This window comes from Lolium perenne, chromosome 2 (genome assembly GCF_019359855.2).
Source record: "Lolium perenne isolate Kyuss_39 chromosome 2, Kyuss_2.0, whole genome shotgun sequence".
Taxonomy (NCBI): Eukaryota; Viridiplantae; Streptophyta; class Magnoliopsida; order Poales; family Poaceae; genus Lolium; species Lolium perenne.
The window spans coordinates 37,275,141-37,289,955 of NC_067245.2; the positions used below are offsets into that span (position 1 = coordinate 37,275,141).

General features: G+C 49.1%; 3 protein-coding genes across 3 annotated transcripts; 2 read left to right on the top strand and 1 right to left on the bottom strand.

The window, feature by feature from the left end:
* The first annotated feature begins 237 nt into the window (after positions 1–237).
* LOC127331821 (magnesium-chelatase subunit ChlH, chloroplastic) lies at positions 238–5,806 on the top strand. Its single transcript, XM_051358022.2, has 4 exons — positions 238–1,831; positions 1,933–2,015; positions 2,766–4,568; positions 4,671–5,806. Exons 1-4 carry the CDS (start codon positions 442–444, stop codon positions 5,523–5,525), a joined length of 4,131 nt encoding a protein of 1,376 aa, XP_051213982.1. The 5' UTR covers positions 238–441; the 3' UTR covers positions 5,526–5,806.
* A 178-nt stretch (positions 5,807–5,984) lies between these two features.
* On the bottom strand, positions 5,985–8,784 carry LOC127331822 (probable glycosyltransferase STELLO1). Its single transcript, XM_051358023.2, has 3 exons — positions 7,007–8,784; positions 6,718–6,844; positions 5,985–6,623 (listed from the first exon to the last, which is right to left on the bottom strand). Exons 1-3 carry the CDS (start codon positions 8,596–8,598, stop codon positions 6,147–6,149), a joined length of 2,196 nt encoding a protein of 731 aa, XP_051213983.1. The 5' UTR covers positions 8,599–8,784; the 3' UTR covers positions 5,985–6,146.
* A 3,181-nt stretch (positions 8,785–11,965) lies between these two features.
* LOC127331823 (uncharacterized) lies at positions 11,966–14,250 on the top strand. Its single transcript, XM_051358024.2, has 5 exons — positions 11,966–12,468; positions 12,570–12,711; positions 12,805–13,145; positions 13,257–13,323; positions 13,861–14,250. The coding sequence occupies exons 1-5, from the start codon at positions 12,131–12,133 to the stop codon at positions 13,870–13,872; spliced, it is 900 nt and encodes a 299-aa protein (XP_051213984.1). The 5' UTR covers positions 11,966–12,130; the 3' UTR covers positions 13,873–14,250.
* Positions 14,251–14,815: the final 565 nt, after the last annotated feature.

A 14,815-nucleotide genomic window follows, 5' to 3' on the forward strand; every position in this document is an offset into this window, starting at 1 on the left:
CCCTCCGGCGGGACTCGCCCAGGAAATCCCCGGGGGCCAATCGCAGCGCGCGGAGCCCCGATCGCGATCCGCTTTTCTCACCCCCGCCCCCGTGCCCCACCGCCAGGCTCCCCGTCACCGCCAACGTGTGCCGGCTCCGGCCACCGAATGCCCCGGAGCACCCCGCAGCCGCTTGTCAGCCAGACCTGTCCTCCACCCTCCCTCTGGCAAAAGAGAACCTATACATTCCCGAGCTCCCACACTCTCCAGCTCGCTCCTTGCCTCCCCTGTTTTTCCGAGGGAACCACAACCCAAGAACAGAGCCACCCTTCATCCATCACACAGAGAAGAAGCGGTGTTGGGGGTTGGTTGCTCCATTGTAAAATACTAGCTGTAGGTCTCTACTACTCACTCGGGGCGCTCGTGTGGGCTGTGTATTTTATCTCGGACGAGGGGATAAACATGTCGTCTCTCGTGTCCACGCCCTTCGCCACGGCCACCGGGGCGCGGAAGAAGCTGCGCGCGCCCGTGCCGCTGCACTCCTTCCTCCTCAGCCGGGGCCGGCAGCTCGGGCGACGCGCGTCCATCCGATGCGCCGTCGCCGGGAACGGCCTCTTCACGCAGACCAACCCGGACGTGCGGCGGGTGGTGCCCCCGGAGCGCGGCCTGCCGCGCGTCAAGGTGGTCTACGTGGTGCTCGAGGCGCAGTACCAGTCCTCGGTCACGGCCGCCGTGCAGCAGCTGAACGCGGACCCGCGCCGGGCGGCCGAGTTCGAGGTGGTGGGCTACCTCGTCGAGGAGCTCCGGGACGTGGACACCTACGCGGCCTTCTGCGACGACGTGGCGGCCGCCAACGTGTTCATCGGCTCGCTCATCTTCGTGGAGGAGCTGGCGCTCAAGGTGCGTGACGCCGTGGCGCAGCACCGGGACCGGATGGACGCCGTGCTCGTCTTCCCCTCCATGCCGGAGGTCATGCGGCTCAACAAGCTCGGCTCCTTCAGCATGGCGCAGCTGGGCCAGTCCAAGAGCCCCTTCTTCCAGCTCTTCAAGCGCAACAAGAAGGACTCCTCCGGCTTCGCCGACAGCATGCTCAAGCTCGTCCGCACCCTGCCCAAGGTGCTCAAGTACCTGCCTTCCGACAAGGCGCAGGACGCGCGGCTCTACATCCTCAGCCTCCAGTTCTGGCTCGGCGGCTCACCCGACAACCTCCAGAACTTCCTCAAGATGATCGCCGTCTCCTACGTGCCCGCACTCAAGGGCGCCGACATCAAGTACGACGACCCCGTGCTCTTCCTCGACACCGGCATCTGGCACCCGCTCGCGCCCACCATGTACGACGACGTCAAGGAGTACCTCAACTGGTACGACACGCGCCGCGACACCACCGGCAAGCTCAAAGACCCCGACGCGCCAGTCATCGGACTCGTCCTCCAGAGGAGCCACATTGTCACCGGCGACGACGGGCACTACGTCGCCGTCATCATGGAGCTCGAGGCCAGAGGCGCCAAGGTCATTCCCATCTTCGCCGGCGGCCTCGACTTCTCGGGACCCACGCAGCAGTACCTCGTCGACTCCATCACGAAGAAGCCCTTCGTCAATGCCGTCGTGTCGCTCACCGGCTTCGCGCTCGTCGGCGGGCCTGCCAGGCAGGACCACCCCAAGGCCATCGCCGCCCTGCAGAAGCTCGACGTGCCGTACATCGTCGCGCTGCCGCTCGTCTTCCAGACCACCGAGGAGTGGCTCAACAGCACCTTGGGACTTCACCCCATCCAGGTGGCGCTGCAGGTTGCGCTACCGGAGCTCGACGGTGGCATGGAGCCCATTGTCTTCTCCGGACGGGACCCAAGATCAGGCAAGACACTTCTACATAATTGCTGCGTAACTCATTCCTCATTTGTTTGCATCAATGTACTCGACCTGAATCTAAAATGTTCTTTCTTGTGATTGATGCAGGGAAGTCGCATGCACTACACAAGAGGGTGGAGCAGCTCTGCACCAGAGCTATCAGATGGGCAGTACTCAAGAGGAAAACTAAGGTATGCATCTCACCTCTACATGCTTGCTGTATTTTACCACGATAGTATTTGCACAAATTGTACTATTTATGTTATTAAAGAGAAAAGGATAATATATCTGACATCCATCTCTTCTTGAGGTGTGAATAGACAAACTCATTGATATACTAGCTCAATCAGTTCACCGCTTATGCCGAAAACTGGGATTGCATGTTCAATTTAGGTATTAACCCTTCCAAGTATGCCTAAGAAAAAACTAGCCCCCTCAAAAGTAGGAAAAACTAATCAACATATTATCACATCAGATCTCAAAAATAAAATCAACTAACCTCAAACTGGAACTGCTCATTCAGTTGATCAAGTAACCCTTCTAGCTTGCACCATTCACCACTGAACAGTGTGTCATACATATCAAGTTACCAACGCTGCAAGCTTGCTAATCTGCTACGAGAATAAGATTAAATAAACAATGAAAATCCTAGTGCATCCCTATCATCACATCAAGCTGAGTAAAGAGCAAGAACACATTACAAGGTTTAGCAGACAAGTGCTAACTGACTGACTTCTTTTTCAAATGAAAATAAAGAGCTGTGAGGACAAAATTCCATACTTCGCTGCAGAATCTTAAACATAAGTTATATGATCTAGTTTCCACTTTGATGTCGAATTCCTAATGGGTCAAAAAATATTATACTCGTTTCTGAGTTCTTGTATGCACAGGTTTGCAAAACAAACATAAAAGTAATTACCTTTTTTTCCTATTTGTTGCAGGATGCCAAGAAACTAGCCATCACCGTTTTCAGCTTCCCACCAGACAAGGGCAATGTTGGCACTGCAGCATACCTGAATGTCTTCAGCTCCATCTATTCCGTCCTAAAGGATCTCAAGAAGGACGGCTACAATGTTGATGGCCTTCCAGACACACCTGAAGAACTCATCGAGGAGGTTATTCATGATAAGGAGGCCCAGTTCAGCAGCCCCAACCTCAATGTTGTTTACCGCATGAATGTGCGGGAGTACCAGGCACTAACCCCCTATGCCTCCATGCTGGAGGAGAACTGGGGCAAGGCACCTGGGCATCTCAATTCTGATGGCGAGAACCTCCTTGTCTATGGGAAGCAGTATGGAAACATCTTCATCGGAGTGCAGCCCACTTTTGGTTATGAAGGTGATCCTATGCGGCTTCTGTTCTCAAAATCTGCCAGCCCACACCATGGATTTGCAGCATACTACACCTATGTTGAGAAGATCTTCAAGGCAGATGCTGTTCTGCATTTCGGCACACACGGATCCCTTGAGTTCATGCCCGGGAAACAAGTCGGGATGAGTGATGCATGCTATCCTGATAGTCTGATTGGTAACATCCCCAACATCTACTACTATGCAGCAAACAACCCATCAGAAGCAACAGTTGCCAAGCGTCGGAGCTATGCAAACACCATAAGCTACCTCACACCACCAGCTGAGAATGCCGGTCTGTACAAGGGGCTGAAGCAGCTGTCAGAGCTTATCGCCTCTTACCAGTCTCTCAAGGACACGGGACGTGGCAACCAGATTGTGAGCTCAATCATCAGCACTGCAAAGCAGTGTAACCTAGACAAGGATGTCCCCTTGCCTGACGAAGGAGTGGAGCTCCCACCAAATGAGCGTGATCTCGTCGTTGGCAAGGTGTATGGAAAGCTCATGGAGATAGAGTCACGGCTACTGCCGTGTGGTCTGCATGTGATAGGTGAGCCACCAACTGCTGTCGAAGCTGTGGCCACATTAGTGAACATAGCTGCCCTTGACCGACCAGAGGAGAACATATATGCACTGCCCGGCATTCTTGCTGCGACAGTAGGCAGGACCATTGAAGATGTCTACAGGGGAAGCGACAAGGGCGTACTGGCTGATGTTGAACTCCTGAAGCAGATCACTGAAGCATCAAGAGGTGCCGTAGGTGCCTTTGTTGAGAAGACTACAAACAGCAAAGGGCAAGTTGTTGATGTTAAAAACAAACTCAGTTCCATCCTTGGCTTTGGTCTCTCAGAGCCATGGGTGGAGTACTTGTCCACGACCAAGTTCATCAGGGCGGATAGAGAGAAGCTGAGGAACTGTTTTGCATTCTTGGGAGAGTGCCTGAAGCTGATTGTGGCAGACAATGAGCTGGGAGCCTTGAAGCTCGCCCTTGAGGGAAGCTATGTTGAGCCTGGCCCTGGTGGTGATCCTATCCGTAACCCAAAGGTTCTCCCAACAGGGAAGAACATCCATGCTCTTGACCCGCAGTCAATCCCGACTGCAGCTGCCATGAAGAGTGCCAAGGTTGTTGTGGAACGTCTGCTGGAGCGGCAAAAGGCTGACAATGGTGGGAAATATCCCGAGACAATTGCACTTGTCTTGTGGGGTACTGACAACATCAAGACCTACGGCGAGTCACTTGCCCAGGTGTTTTGGATGCTTGGTGTGGAGCCGGTTACTGATGGCCTTGGCCGTGTCAACCGTGTGGAGCCTGTCAGCATTGAGGAGCTTGGACGTCCTAGGGTTGATGTCGTCGTCAACTGCTCGGGTGTGTTCAGAGATCTTTTCATCAACCAGGTATGAACTAATACCGCCATACCTTTGATTTGTACATTTTGCATACCACTAAATCATCATCACTTAACTGATGCACTAATGTTACACATCTGACCAATGCAGATGAATCTGCTGGACCGGGCAGTAAAGATGGTTGCTGAGCTGGATGAGCCAGTAGAGATGAACTATGTGCGCAAGCATGCCCTGGAGCAGGCAGAAGAGCTTGGTGTCTCCGTGAGAGAGGCGGCAACAAGGGTGTTCTCCAATGCATCAGGCTCTTACTCGTCGAATGTGAACTTGGCAGTGGAGAATGCAACATGGACAGATGAGAAGCAGCTTCAGGACATGTACCTGAGCCGCAAGTCATTTGCATTTGACAGTGATGCTCCAGGGGTAGGCATGCTGGAGAAACGCAAGACATTTGAGCTTGCTCTAGCAACAGCCGAAGCCACATTCCAGAACCTGGACTCATCAGAGATCTCACTCACAGATGTCAGCCACTACTTCGACTCGGACCCGACGAAGCTGGTGCAAGGGCTGCGGAAGGATGGGCGGGCACCTTCCTCGTACATAGCGGACACAACCACAGCAAATGCACAGGTGCGGACATTGTCAGAGACGATGCGTCTTGATGCAAGGACAAAGCTACTGAACCCTAGGTGGTATGAGGGGATGATGAAGAGTGGTTACGAGGGAGTTAGAGAGATTGAGAAGCGGCTGACAAATACTGTTGGATGGAGTGCAACATCTGGGCAAGTGGACAACTGGGTTTATGAGGAGGCAAATACCACATTCATCGAAGATGAAGAAATGAGGAAGAGGCTCATGGACACCAATCCCAACTCGTTCAGGAAGCTGCTTCAAACGTTCCTAGAAGCCAATGGCAGAGGCTACTGGGAGACATCCGAGGATAACTTGGAAAGGCTCAGGGAGCTCTACTCAGAGGTTGAAGACAAGATCGAAGGAATTGACCGGTGAACTCATTTGATCAATCGACCAGTTCCATCATTTGACCAAGAAGAAGAAATTCTTCTGTCTCTTTGAGTTGAAACATGTATAATTTGTGATTTATAAAAGTTGTAACATGAAATACAGGTCTTTAACAAGGGTGGTTGGTTGTGAATGTAAAAAAGGAAGCACGAGTAGTTCTTTTTTTTTGGAAATTTTGTGACTTGATGTCACTTGTTCATCTACAGATATAGTCACAGAGAAAGGAGTATCATTTTTAAGTGTGAAGAAATAACACTTGATTTTTAGCATTCTTCTTTGTTATCTTTGCATTCAAATGCAATGGTCCACCAGTAAACAGTTAGCCAGCAGGAAACAATGGTGTTAATATTCTCATGGTGCTAAAATGAGAATACGATTGTGCTTGATTTCATGAATTGGAACATTCCAAACTCGACAGCTTTCTGCCATCTAATTGCACATGTACAATGAGATCATGTAGCACTCAAATTATCCGTACTCAACAATATGGTTGTTAAGTTCAACTTACAGCTGAAAGGGAGGATGAAGAGGAACAAAACAGTACCTTTAACAATCTATGCTTTGTTGCCCTTCCCAACCCGAAGTATACAACTTTAGCGAACCCATAGATCAGACCAGCTCCATCAGGAAGGGATCTCCTGAAGCCATGACTCTGATTAGGCTCACAAAATCCATTTCATTCTGAACCTTCATAGGGTACACTGCATGCGCTTCAGCAGTGTATATTGTTGAGAAGGTGGTATTTGATGGCAAGTTTGCCATATAAACAAGTTTTCCCAAAGCTCTGGGCTCGAAATTGCTTGGTAGATCCATCGCAAGGAACAACATGGGGACAGCAACAGTGTGATGAATGTCTAGATTTCCAATAACTTTAACAAGATTAGAGAAGTGACCAGCATACTGTCGAGGTACGTAGAATATCTCACTGCTGCAATGAATTAACGTATCTTCGGCTACGCTTCTTTTGTAATTGTCTTGATAATGAAATGGAAAGCTGCCAACTGCCTTTTTTACCATATCTCCTTGGTTTGTGAACCATTCAATTTTATTTCCACCTAAAGGGACTTCTGACCATGATTCCTTCACCTGGCGAGAACCAGAGAAGTTAGTTCAACTGATTCAGAAATTCAAAAGTTCTGTAATTCTCAGATATGCTTTGAACCAGGACAAGGGTATGCACCTTATTAGTTATCCAGAGCTTGGATTTATCAGCCACCAATAGGTTCCAATAATTTAGGACCATATGATCCTGAAGGAATAAAAATCCTTCGGCGCCTGCAAACTGATCAAACACCTTGGGCAAGTACCTGTGATGAGAATTTATTAGTAGGTGGCTAAGAAATTGTACACTTCAGTATCCAAGGAAATAAAGCCTCACTGGATGAAGCAACAGTACGTTTATGAAGACTCGAAGAGAGATTTTCTTTCTGGTTGGTTACAGATCAAGCTGATTTAACATTTGAACTCACCTATATGCATGTGCCAAGCTGCTGAATTCGACAGCAAGATCTGCATTGACTTGCTCTGAAAGAATAACTACTGCCCGGAATATCCGACCATAAAGAAGCCGCCACTCGAGTGCAGTCCGAACCACAGGTTCAGTGCAATGTACTATAAGCACAACATCACCAAAGTGCTTCCTCCATTTTATGAGATTGCCAATCTCGGTGCTTACTTCCCCAATCTCCTCTGCGCCAAGATGGACAGAAGGCAGTTTCTTGGGGACAAACTCCTGCTTATCCCCATGTCCAATGGTTGCTCGCGGACGATCGATCTCCAATGACATCAACCTTGGCTGCCTGTACCCGACAGCAACCAGATCTTGCAGCCACGCGGCCATGAAATGCAAATCCTTCTCCCCCCAGAAACCCTCCTCTGCCATCCCATAACTCAAATCAAGAATCCTGTCAAACAGTGACCGTTTCTTCGACCGCCACTCCATCAGGAAACTTATCAACCTCCCAACATTGACATGGATATCCTTCTCATCATCAAACGGATGAGCATGCACGTTATCAGTGCGATGCACAGTCGGCGGGTATACCGCTAACTGACCACCAATCTCCCACAATATCCTCTGCGCCCAATAACCTCGTATAACATCTGATGCCATTGGACTCACCGAGACCGGCAATGCAAGACCCCAGAATGCCTGCGAGTGGAACAGCGTGTTGAGTGAGTTGACAGGTGCCATCAACCCCTGCGGCAATGCAACCTTAGGTGCACCTGCATCAAATCTGACATCAAATGCCTCCATCTGAAATGACTTCCGAGTGAGGTAGAACACGGCATCAACATCTGGGAGGCCATTGCAGAGCCCCTGCTGTATGAACTGCGCGCCGCCGAACACCTGCGTGTAGAACTCCTCTGCGCCCACCTCCCCGGCCTTCTCCAGCGGCAGCCCCCGTGGCCAGACCGACGGCTGCCCGAAGTGCACATACGGGTTCACGACCGTGCGGTTGGGATCGGCGTGGCTGTACTGCAGCAGAACGGAGACCTCCCCTTGGTGCTGCTCCAGATCGACATCGAAATGCGTCGTGAGGTTGCTGCCCGCGACGGAGTTGCGCGCGTCCGCGTCGTAGACGACGCGCGCGCCGCGCTGCACGGCGAAGAGGTACCCGGCGACCTTGCGGGCGTGGCCGCGGGCGGGGAGGAGCGCGACGGAGCGGAAGCCGAGGCTGGCCTGGTCGGCGAGGGTGAGCAGCGCGGCGCCGGGGTGGGACCAGTCGGGGGGAGTCGACTCGTCGGCGACGGCCAGGAGCTGCCACCCGGGGACGGCCGCCAGGGCGTGGTGGGGCGACGCGGAGAAGATGATCCAGTGGGAGGCGCGGAGGGCGGGGAGCGGGGAGGAGGGGAGCCCCGGGAGCGGCGGCACGCGGGACCAGAGGACGGACGGGTAGGTGATGCGACGGGAGGCCGGCACGGAGCGGCAGAGGGCGGACTGGGAGGCGCCGCCGTTGAGGAGGAGGAGCAAGAAGGGGGCCACCGCGAGCGCCGCGAGGAGGAGGTAGACGGAGCGTCTGGAGCCGGTGGTGGGGGTGGGGGAAGCTTGAGGCGGCATTTGGGCGTGGTCTGCTGGGGGGAGGGGGTAGGTGACTTGGGGATAGTTCGCGGTGGTGTGGGAGTCAACGCCGGCGAGCGACGCGGTGGCGCAAACCTGCGAGGTCCCCCTTCGTCCGGCCTCCGGCGGTGGAGGTTGTTCGGGAAGAAGGGGATTTGGACCAAGCTGGGCCTACGATGAGTTGTGTAGTGGTCCTATTTGGTAAGAAGATGGAAATTTTTTTGATGAATTGATTTGTTTGAATTCTCTCCAAAAATAAAAGGCTGATTTGAATGTTTTGGAACAAGTTTACGGGTACTTTGTAGAAACGCTGGTATAGCTGAAATACACACCACTACACGTGTATACTCACACAATATTTAGAGTTACGGAGTTTAAAGATGGACAATAACCACATGAGTCTCACTGCGTTTCCCACTTAGAGAATAACATGTTTCCTATTTGCGTTACATGTGTGATACAAAATCTAGAGTTTGGTTCATGTTGAGATGATGTAGGCATTCATTCGTGATCTAGGGATGTTAATAATGTAACTCAGAGTTTAACTAAAGAATGTGGTTCTCAACGGAATGTTTGGCTTTCCGAGCCTCCATATGTTATTGTTCCATTGTTAATTGATGATGTAAGTGTGCTTTGATTAATAAAGTAAGTTGCAATGACATTCCATCAAAGAAAACTCGGGTTTGGTCCATGTTGAAAAGATGTAGGAACTGACTCTCTACTGATCTTCACGCACCTAAACTTTCGTAGCCGCTGATCAAAATGAATAGCACAGTAAAGTTTTACTTGCTCATATGGTTTACAAAAATATTTTTCCTATTGTGGGTTCTTGATTTGAGGAGCACAAAAGGCTAATTAAATGTATTGTTTAGGAAAGCTTTCCGGTAGACACTATTCCGTGTGAGCTCATGTGGAATGCAGAAAGGGTGTTTAATGAAGTCTAAGGAAAAGATAAGTTTATAAGTGTTTGTGAGCTTCATTTTTATTTTATAGTAGCTTACTATGTGATGTTTTGAATGATGGATTAACATCTTAGCGAACCAACCATTAGTTCGATAGCTAATAATTTAAGATGGGTGTACACCCCGATGTTTGACATCTTTCGTGTTCCACTAACATAGATTAATCATCATCTCAAAACTTAAGGATTGATCTTATTTTGGGAGGCGATATTTTCTAGAGTGAGACATGTGCGGTGACTTCATCAATGAAAAACTTTGTGACTCGGTCTTCTGTAGACAATGTACAGACAATGTACGTGGGTATGTCATAGTCATAGTCAGTGCTTGTATAATTTTACAGAGTGCTTATATGTTTTCTCAATGTATTTGCATGAACACCAAAGCATTAGTGTTTGGTTATATCCAAGGGAATTTTAGTCACAACTATATCGTGTTGGATGACTAGAGACTAGATCTAGGCCCACATTATGGCATGTCGGTGTTGTGGCGTCAAGGATGACAATTATAATCATTGCTTTGTGTATCAACGAATCAGCTATCAACACAATGGAGTAATCCACACGATGAATCTAGACTACGTAGACATGATTGGACTGAGGTTTCATTGTGTAGTCATCACATGTTGAAGTTGCTTGGCCTTGTTACACGCAAATAAAACCTAGTACACGACCTATCAGCTAGTGAAGATATTGTGGCCAAAATGGCAACCACATTGTTGAGGGATTTAGGGCTTGCTTTGTTTGTTCCCTCAAGCTCACTCAAAATATTGGTGTTATGCCAAATTCTTTGTCTTTTATTTGTTTTGTTGCCCATTTTTTGTTGTCTATAGACCTTTAATTTTTGCCTTCACAAATTTTTGCTAAGCATTTGGTCATACTGAGTCCAAAGAATCCTCTGAGAAGTAATTGGAACACCAATTTTGGCGGAGTTGCTATAGACGAGAACCAAATGCATCCTTAATTAGGAAGTCCCATGGGATTGTCTAGGTGCGTGAGTGTGGATTCCTCTATATCGTGCATATTCAGTTGGATGCAAATGCAACCCATGGTGAGACGTTACCACTAAAGTATGATATGGCATGAACATGATGGAGGACTTAATTTCCAAGGGTAACAAGCTACAAGCTCCCATGATAGCTAGCTTGAACCTGCCAAGGTTGGATGTAGTTTTTATGTTGGCGAAGGAGATCCAAAGCAAGAACTTTGAACTATCACTCCAACAATCGCATGACCATAAACCGATACTAACCCACAAAACTGGTAGGAGCCATAGGCTCGTTCTCATGAATCCAAATGATCTCACAAGAGCATTGGCATGGGGGTAAGAATCTTGCACAATCACATCCTTGCTACATAACCTTGTAGCTAAATGATTTTGATAAAACACCCCTTAAAAGAACAAGATAGATGAAGTTTTATAACTAGAGACAGCCCTTTTAGCAAGATGTCAGAAGGGTTCAAACGTACATTCCTTGACAAAATAAGCTCACAACTTGGAGAGGTATTGAGTAGTTTCTCAAAATCTTGCACAACAATTAACAACTTGGAAAATTGCTAATTACTTTTCATACATACCTCGAGATGATGTAAGATTTTCTAGGTTAGAAAGTAGAACTGAAGCGGCTACTAAAGATGTTTGGCAATGCCATGTTTCCCTTCCATGATGGTAGTGACATTTCAAAAGAGCGGGTTCAAATGCTAAATGCATCAAATTCACTCAAATACTTCTTCCACCAACTTTATTTATTAAATTTGTTTCTTCTTGGGGTAGGAAATGGTTGACCTCCTTTTGCTACGAACCTAAGTCCAAGCAATGGATTAGAACTTGAAAAGCATAGCCATGTCATCAATGTAACAATAAAACTTGAAAGGAAGATCTTATAAAAAAAATATCGTGTACGAGCATGTGCATTGAAATTAGTGTCTTCAAAAAAGTTGAAATGATTACATTTAACTATCATGGCGAGGACCCACATATGTTGTGCAAATTACTACATTACTTATCTTTATGTTCTGATGAATTTTTAGTCAAATGATCACTGAGTAGAAATTATTGAAAGACTATCCACGGTTGAAAATGGCAGAAGATAATAATACCCCTACCATAGAGGCGAAATGCCCAAAGCATGTAAACACAATTAACTAAGGGCATCTCCAGCGGGGCGACGCATATTTATGTCCGTTTGCGTCGGGCACGGACACAAAAAACGTCCGCATGTCGCATGCGTCTGCCCCTTCTCCAGCGGTAGGGACGCATTTATTTGACCGCACGCGTGATGAGAGAGGAGAGAGAGGAAAAGATTCTGTTTGTGTGGCTAGGAATGAATGCATGCGTGATTAAAGGAGGAGAGAGAGGGCTGCATGCAACCCAACCGGACACAAACGGACGCGCGGACGCGTCCGCAGAGACGCATTCCTGGCGCATATTTGGTCCACGTTTGCGTCAGGGCGGACACTGCGGACGTTTTGCGTCGCCCCGCTGGAGAGTGTTTTTTTTGTCTGCGCAGACGCAAACGGACGCCCCGCTGGAGCTGCCCTAAGATCCTTCAAGCCACGTCATGTTGACCCCACATGTCAGCCTGTTTGCCCGGTTGGACCGTCGCCCGCACGCCCCCACACGCTCGAAAAAATTCAAAAACTCCACCTCTCTCGTCCCTCCCAGCACCGGTCACACCACATCGACACGGGTATCATCCCAAACTTTTCTCAATCCCCCAACAAAATCCGGCAACACCAGCCTCTGCCTCGTCTCCCACCACCACGGCCTGCCCCTTCGCCGGCGACATGGGTTCGGCTCCCGCAACCGCCGCCGCGGCCGCGGCCTTCCCCACCTCCCCCGACGTCGCCATCGCCGGCGCGCTGCTCTTCCTCGCCGACTCCTCGACCGCGCCGCCTCTCCTCACCCTCAGGTACTCCCCAATCTCCGGTTGCTCTCCTGGGTTGGACTCGGCACGCGTACCTCCGCGCGCGCGACGCACTCACCGCTCCGTGCGCGTCTCCCGCATTGCAGCGACGAGCTCTCGTCCTACTCGGCCTCCTCCTCCTCCTACTCGGCCACCTCGGCGAGGTCGTGCGTGTCCGACTCCGCGCGGCTCATCGACCCCCTCCGCGCGCTCGCCGTCGTCGCGTCCCTCCGCCGCATCGACCCGAAGGCAAGCAACCCCCTCATCTCCGAACTGGCAATTTGTCCCCCCATGTTTTCTGTAGCGGTTTGCTGACGGGCCGGCTCTGCTCGTCTGCTCTAGGTGCTGGAGAAGGCGACCAGCAAGCTGTTCCAGGGCGAGGCGCCGAGGAAGCGGAAGGGCGTGTGGATCCAGATCAGCGACGACGAGGACGAGAGGGCAAGCACGGTGGCCAGCGAGGGGAGCGCCATCACGGCCGCCACGTCAGCCGCGTCCGCCGGGTCCACGGCCACGTCGGGGAGATGCAGGCGGCCTCCGCGGGCGAGTGGCGCTGGCGGGTACCTGACGGAGCGAGCGGACGCGATCATGGAGTGGCTCTCGCGGCCGATGGCGGTGCCGGCAACAGAGGCGGCCATCCGCGCGGCTGTCTGCGACAACGCCAAAACCAGCAAGGCTATGCGCTGGTGAGCACCACACTTCCTCCGATCCATCTATCGGTTGTTGATGTTTTTGAGACGGGTGCCTGATTGCTCCGTCGGTGTTTCTTCCTGCGTTTGTCTGTTCGAAATTCGCAGGCTGCTGAAGCAGGAGAGATTGCGGCGTGCAGGCACCGGTGGCCGTTTTGATCCGTATGTGTACATGGTACGTGAAATCTATGCCACAGAGTTTGCGTTGGAATGGGAATGTCAAATTCAAAACATATTATGTGTTGTTAATAATTTTGTTAATGTAGCTGAATGAAACTTGCAACTGAATCAGTTAACTATGTGTCAGTGTGCAACTTCAGATGGACTTAGTGAGTTGGTACTTTATTGGAGTTGTGATTTCCAGTTACCCACCCGAGAGTAGTGAATTTGAAAGGAATCGTCAAACCCGATAAATTTTAGAATCCCCATTTAGTTGAATCAGCTTGAGTTATGTAATTCTAGAATCCCCATTTAGTTGAATCACGAGCATTTCAAAATTCGCTGATCAGCTTGAGTTATGTAATTCTAGAATCCCCATTTAGTTGAATCACGAGCATTTCAAAATTTGCTGTCTAAGGATCAATTTGGTACCCCAGATCGTTAAGTACTTATTCTGATAATATCTTGAGTTTTCTTAATTTTGTTGTATGTACACTATAGTTACAAGTCCCAGGTGTCTCATCTGTACTTGTAATTTTTGATGAATTTTCAGGTTGCAGGCTGACCTGGTGAGGATAACTTAGTTGTGTTATAGCCATGGAGTTTGCGCATGTAGAGCTATTGGTCTATGGGAGAGGCCAAGTCAACCTCTGACGGTGCTTAGTAATTTCTACTACCTGTTGTTTAATTGCTCCAGTTTTCCCTAGCTTTCCTGCAGATATGAGGATAGGATATAAAGTCTAGGTTTTCATGTTAACAATAGCTTGCAAAGTAATGGCGATAAGCTCTTCGATAGAAAGATAAAATGATAGTCATAGATAGCAGTTCTATAGTAATGCAGTCATTATTCATATATGTTGAATCAGTTACTTGCAAAAATAAAGAGAAGGAACGGGTACAGTCGAATACATTGAGTTCAGTTTTGATCCACATTGGTGTTGCAGTGAATTGTTCATATGCCATTTTCTGTGAGTGTGAGATGTGTATGCTGTCAAATTGAATTGCAGTAATTTGGTATTTAGAATAGTCACTTTATTTTTGTGATCCGTACGCTTAAACTGATCTACTTGTGGTGTCCCGAAGGACAAGACTTATGAAATGGTCTCTTTAATTCCAATTTTATTGTAACAAAACTCTTGATGCTTGTTATTTCCAGTTTTTTAATCATATCTGACATGCTTAGACGAACATAAGATTTAGTGGGTTTCGTTCTGAAAGCTGAAAATTAATCCACTTGAATCTTGCTTGCAATCCTACCTTCTCTCGTGCACGCCATCAATCATGCTTCCCATTGTATTACAAGAACTGGCAAAGCTACTGGCTCGATGCATAATTTTCAGTTTCTTAAAGCTAGATCTGAGATGTTGTTGGACATACGCCACAGCACAATATGGTTTATTCTGAAAGCTTAAGCAATTGGTTCTCTCTGTTTTTGTTTGCAATTCTAGCTTCTCTTCTTCTTGGAGAGCATATTCTTGAGCCAGAAACCTGAGTCCTTGGGGTACCTC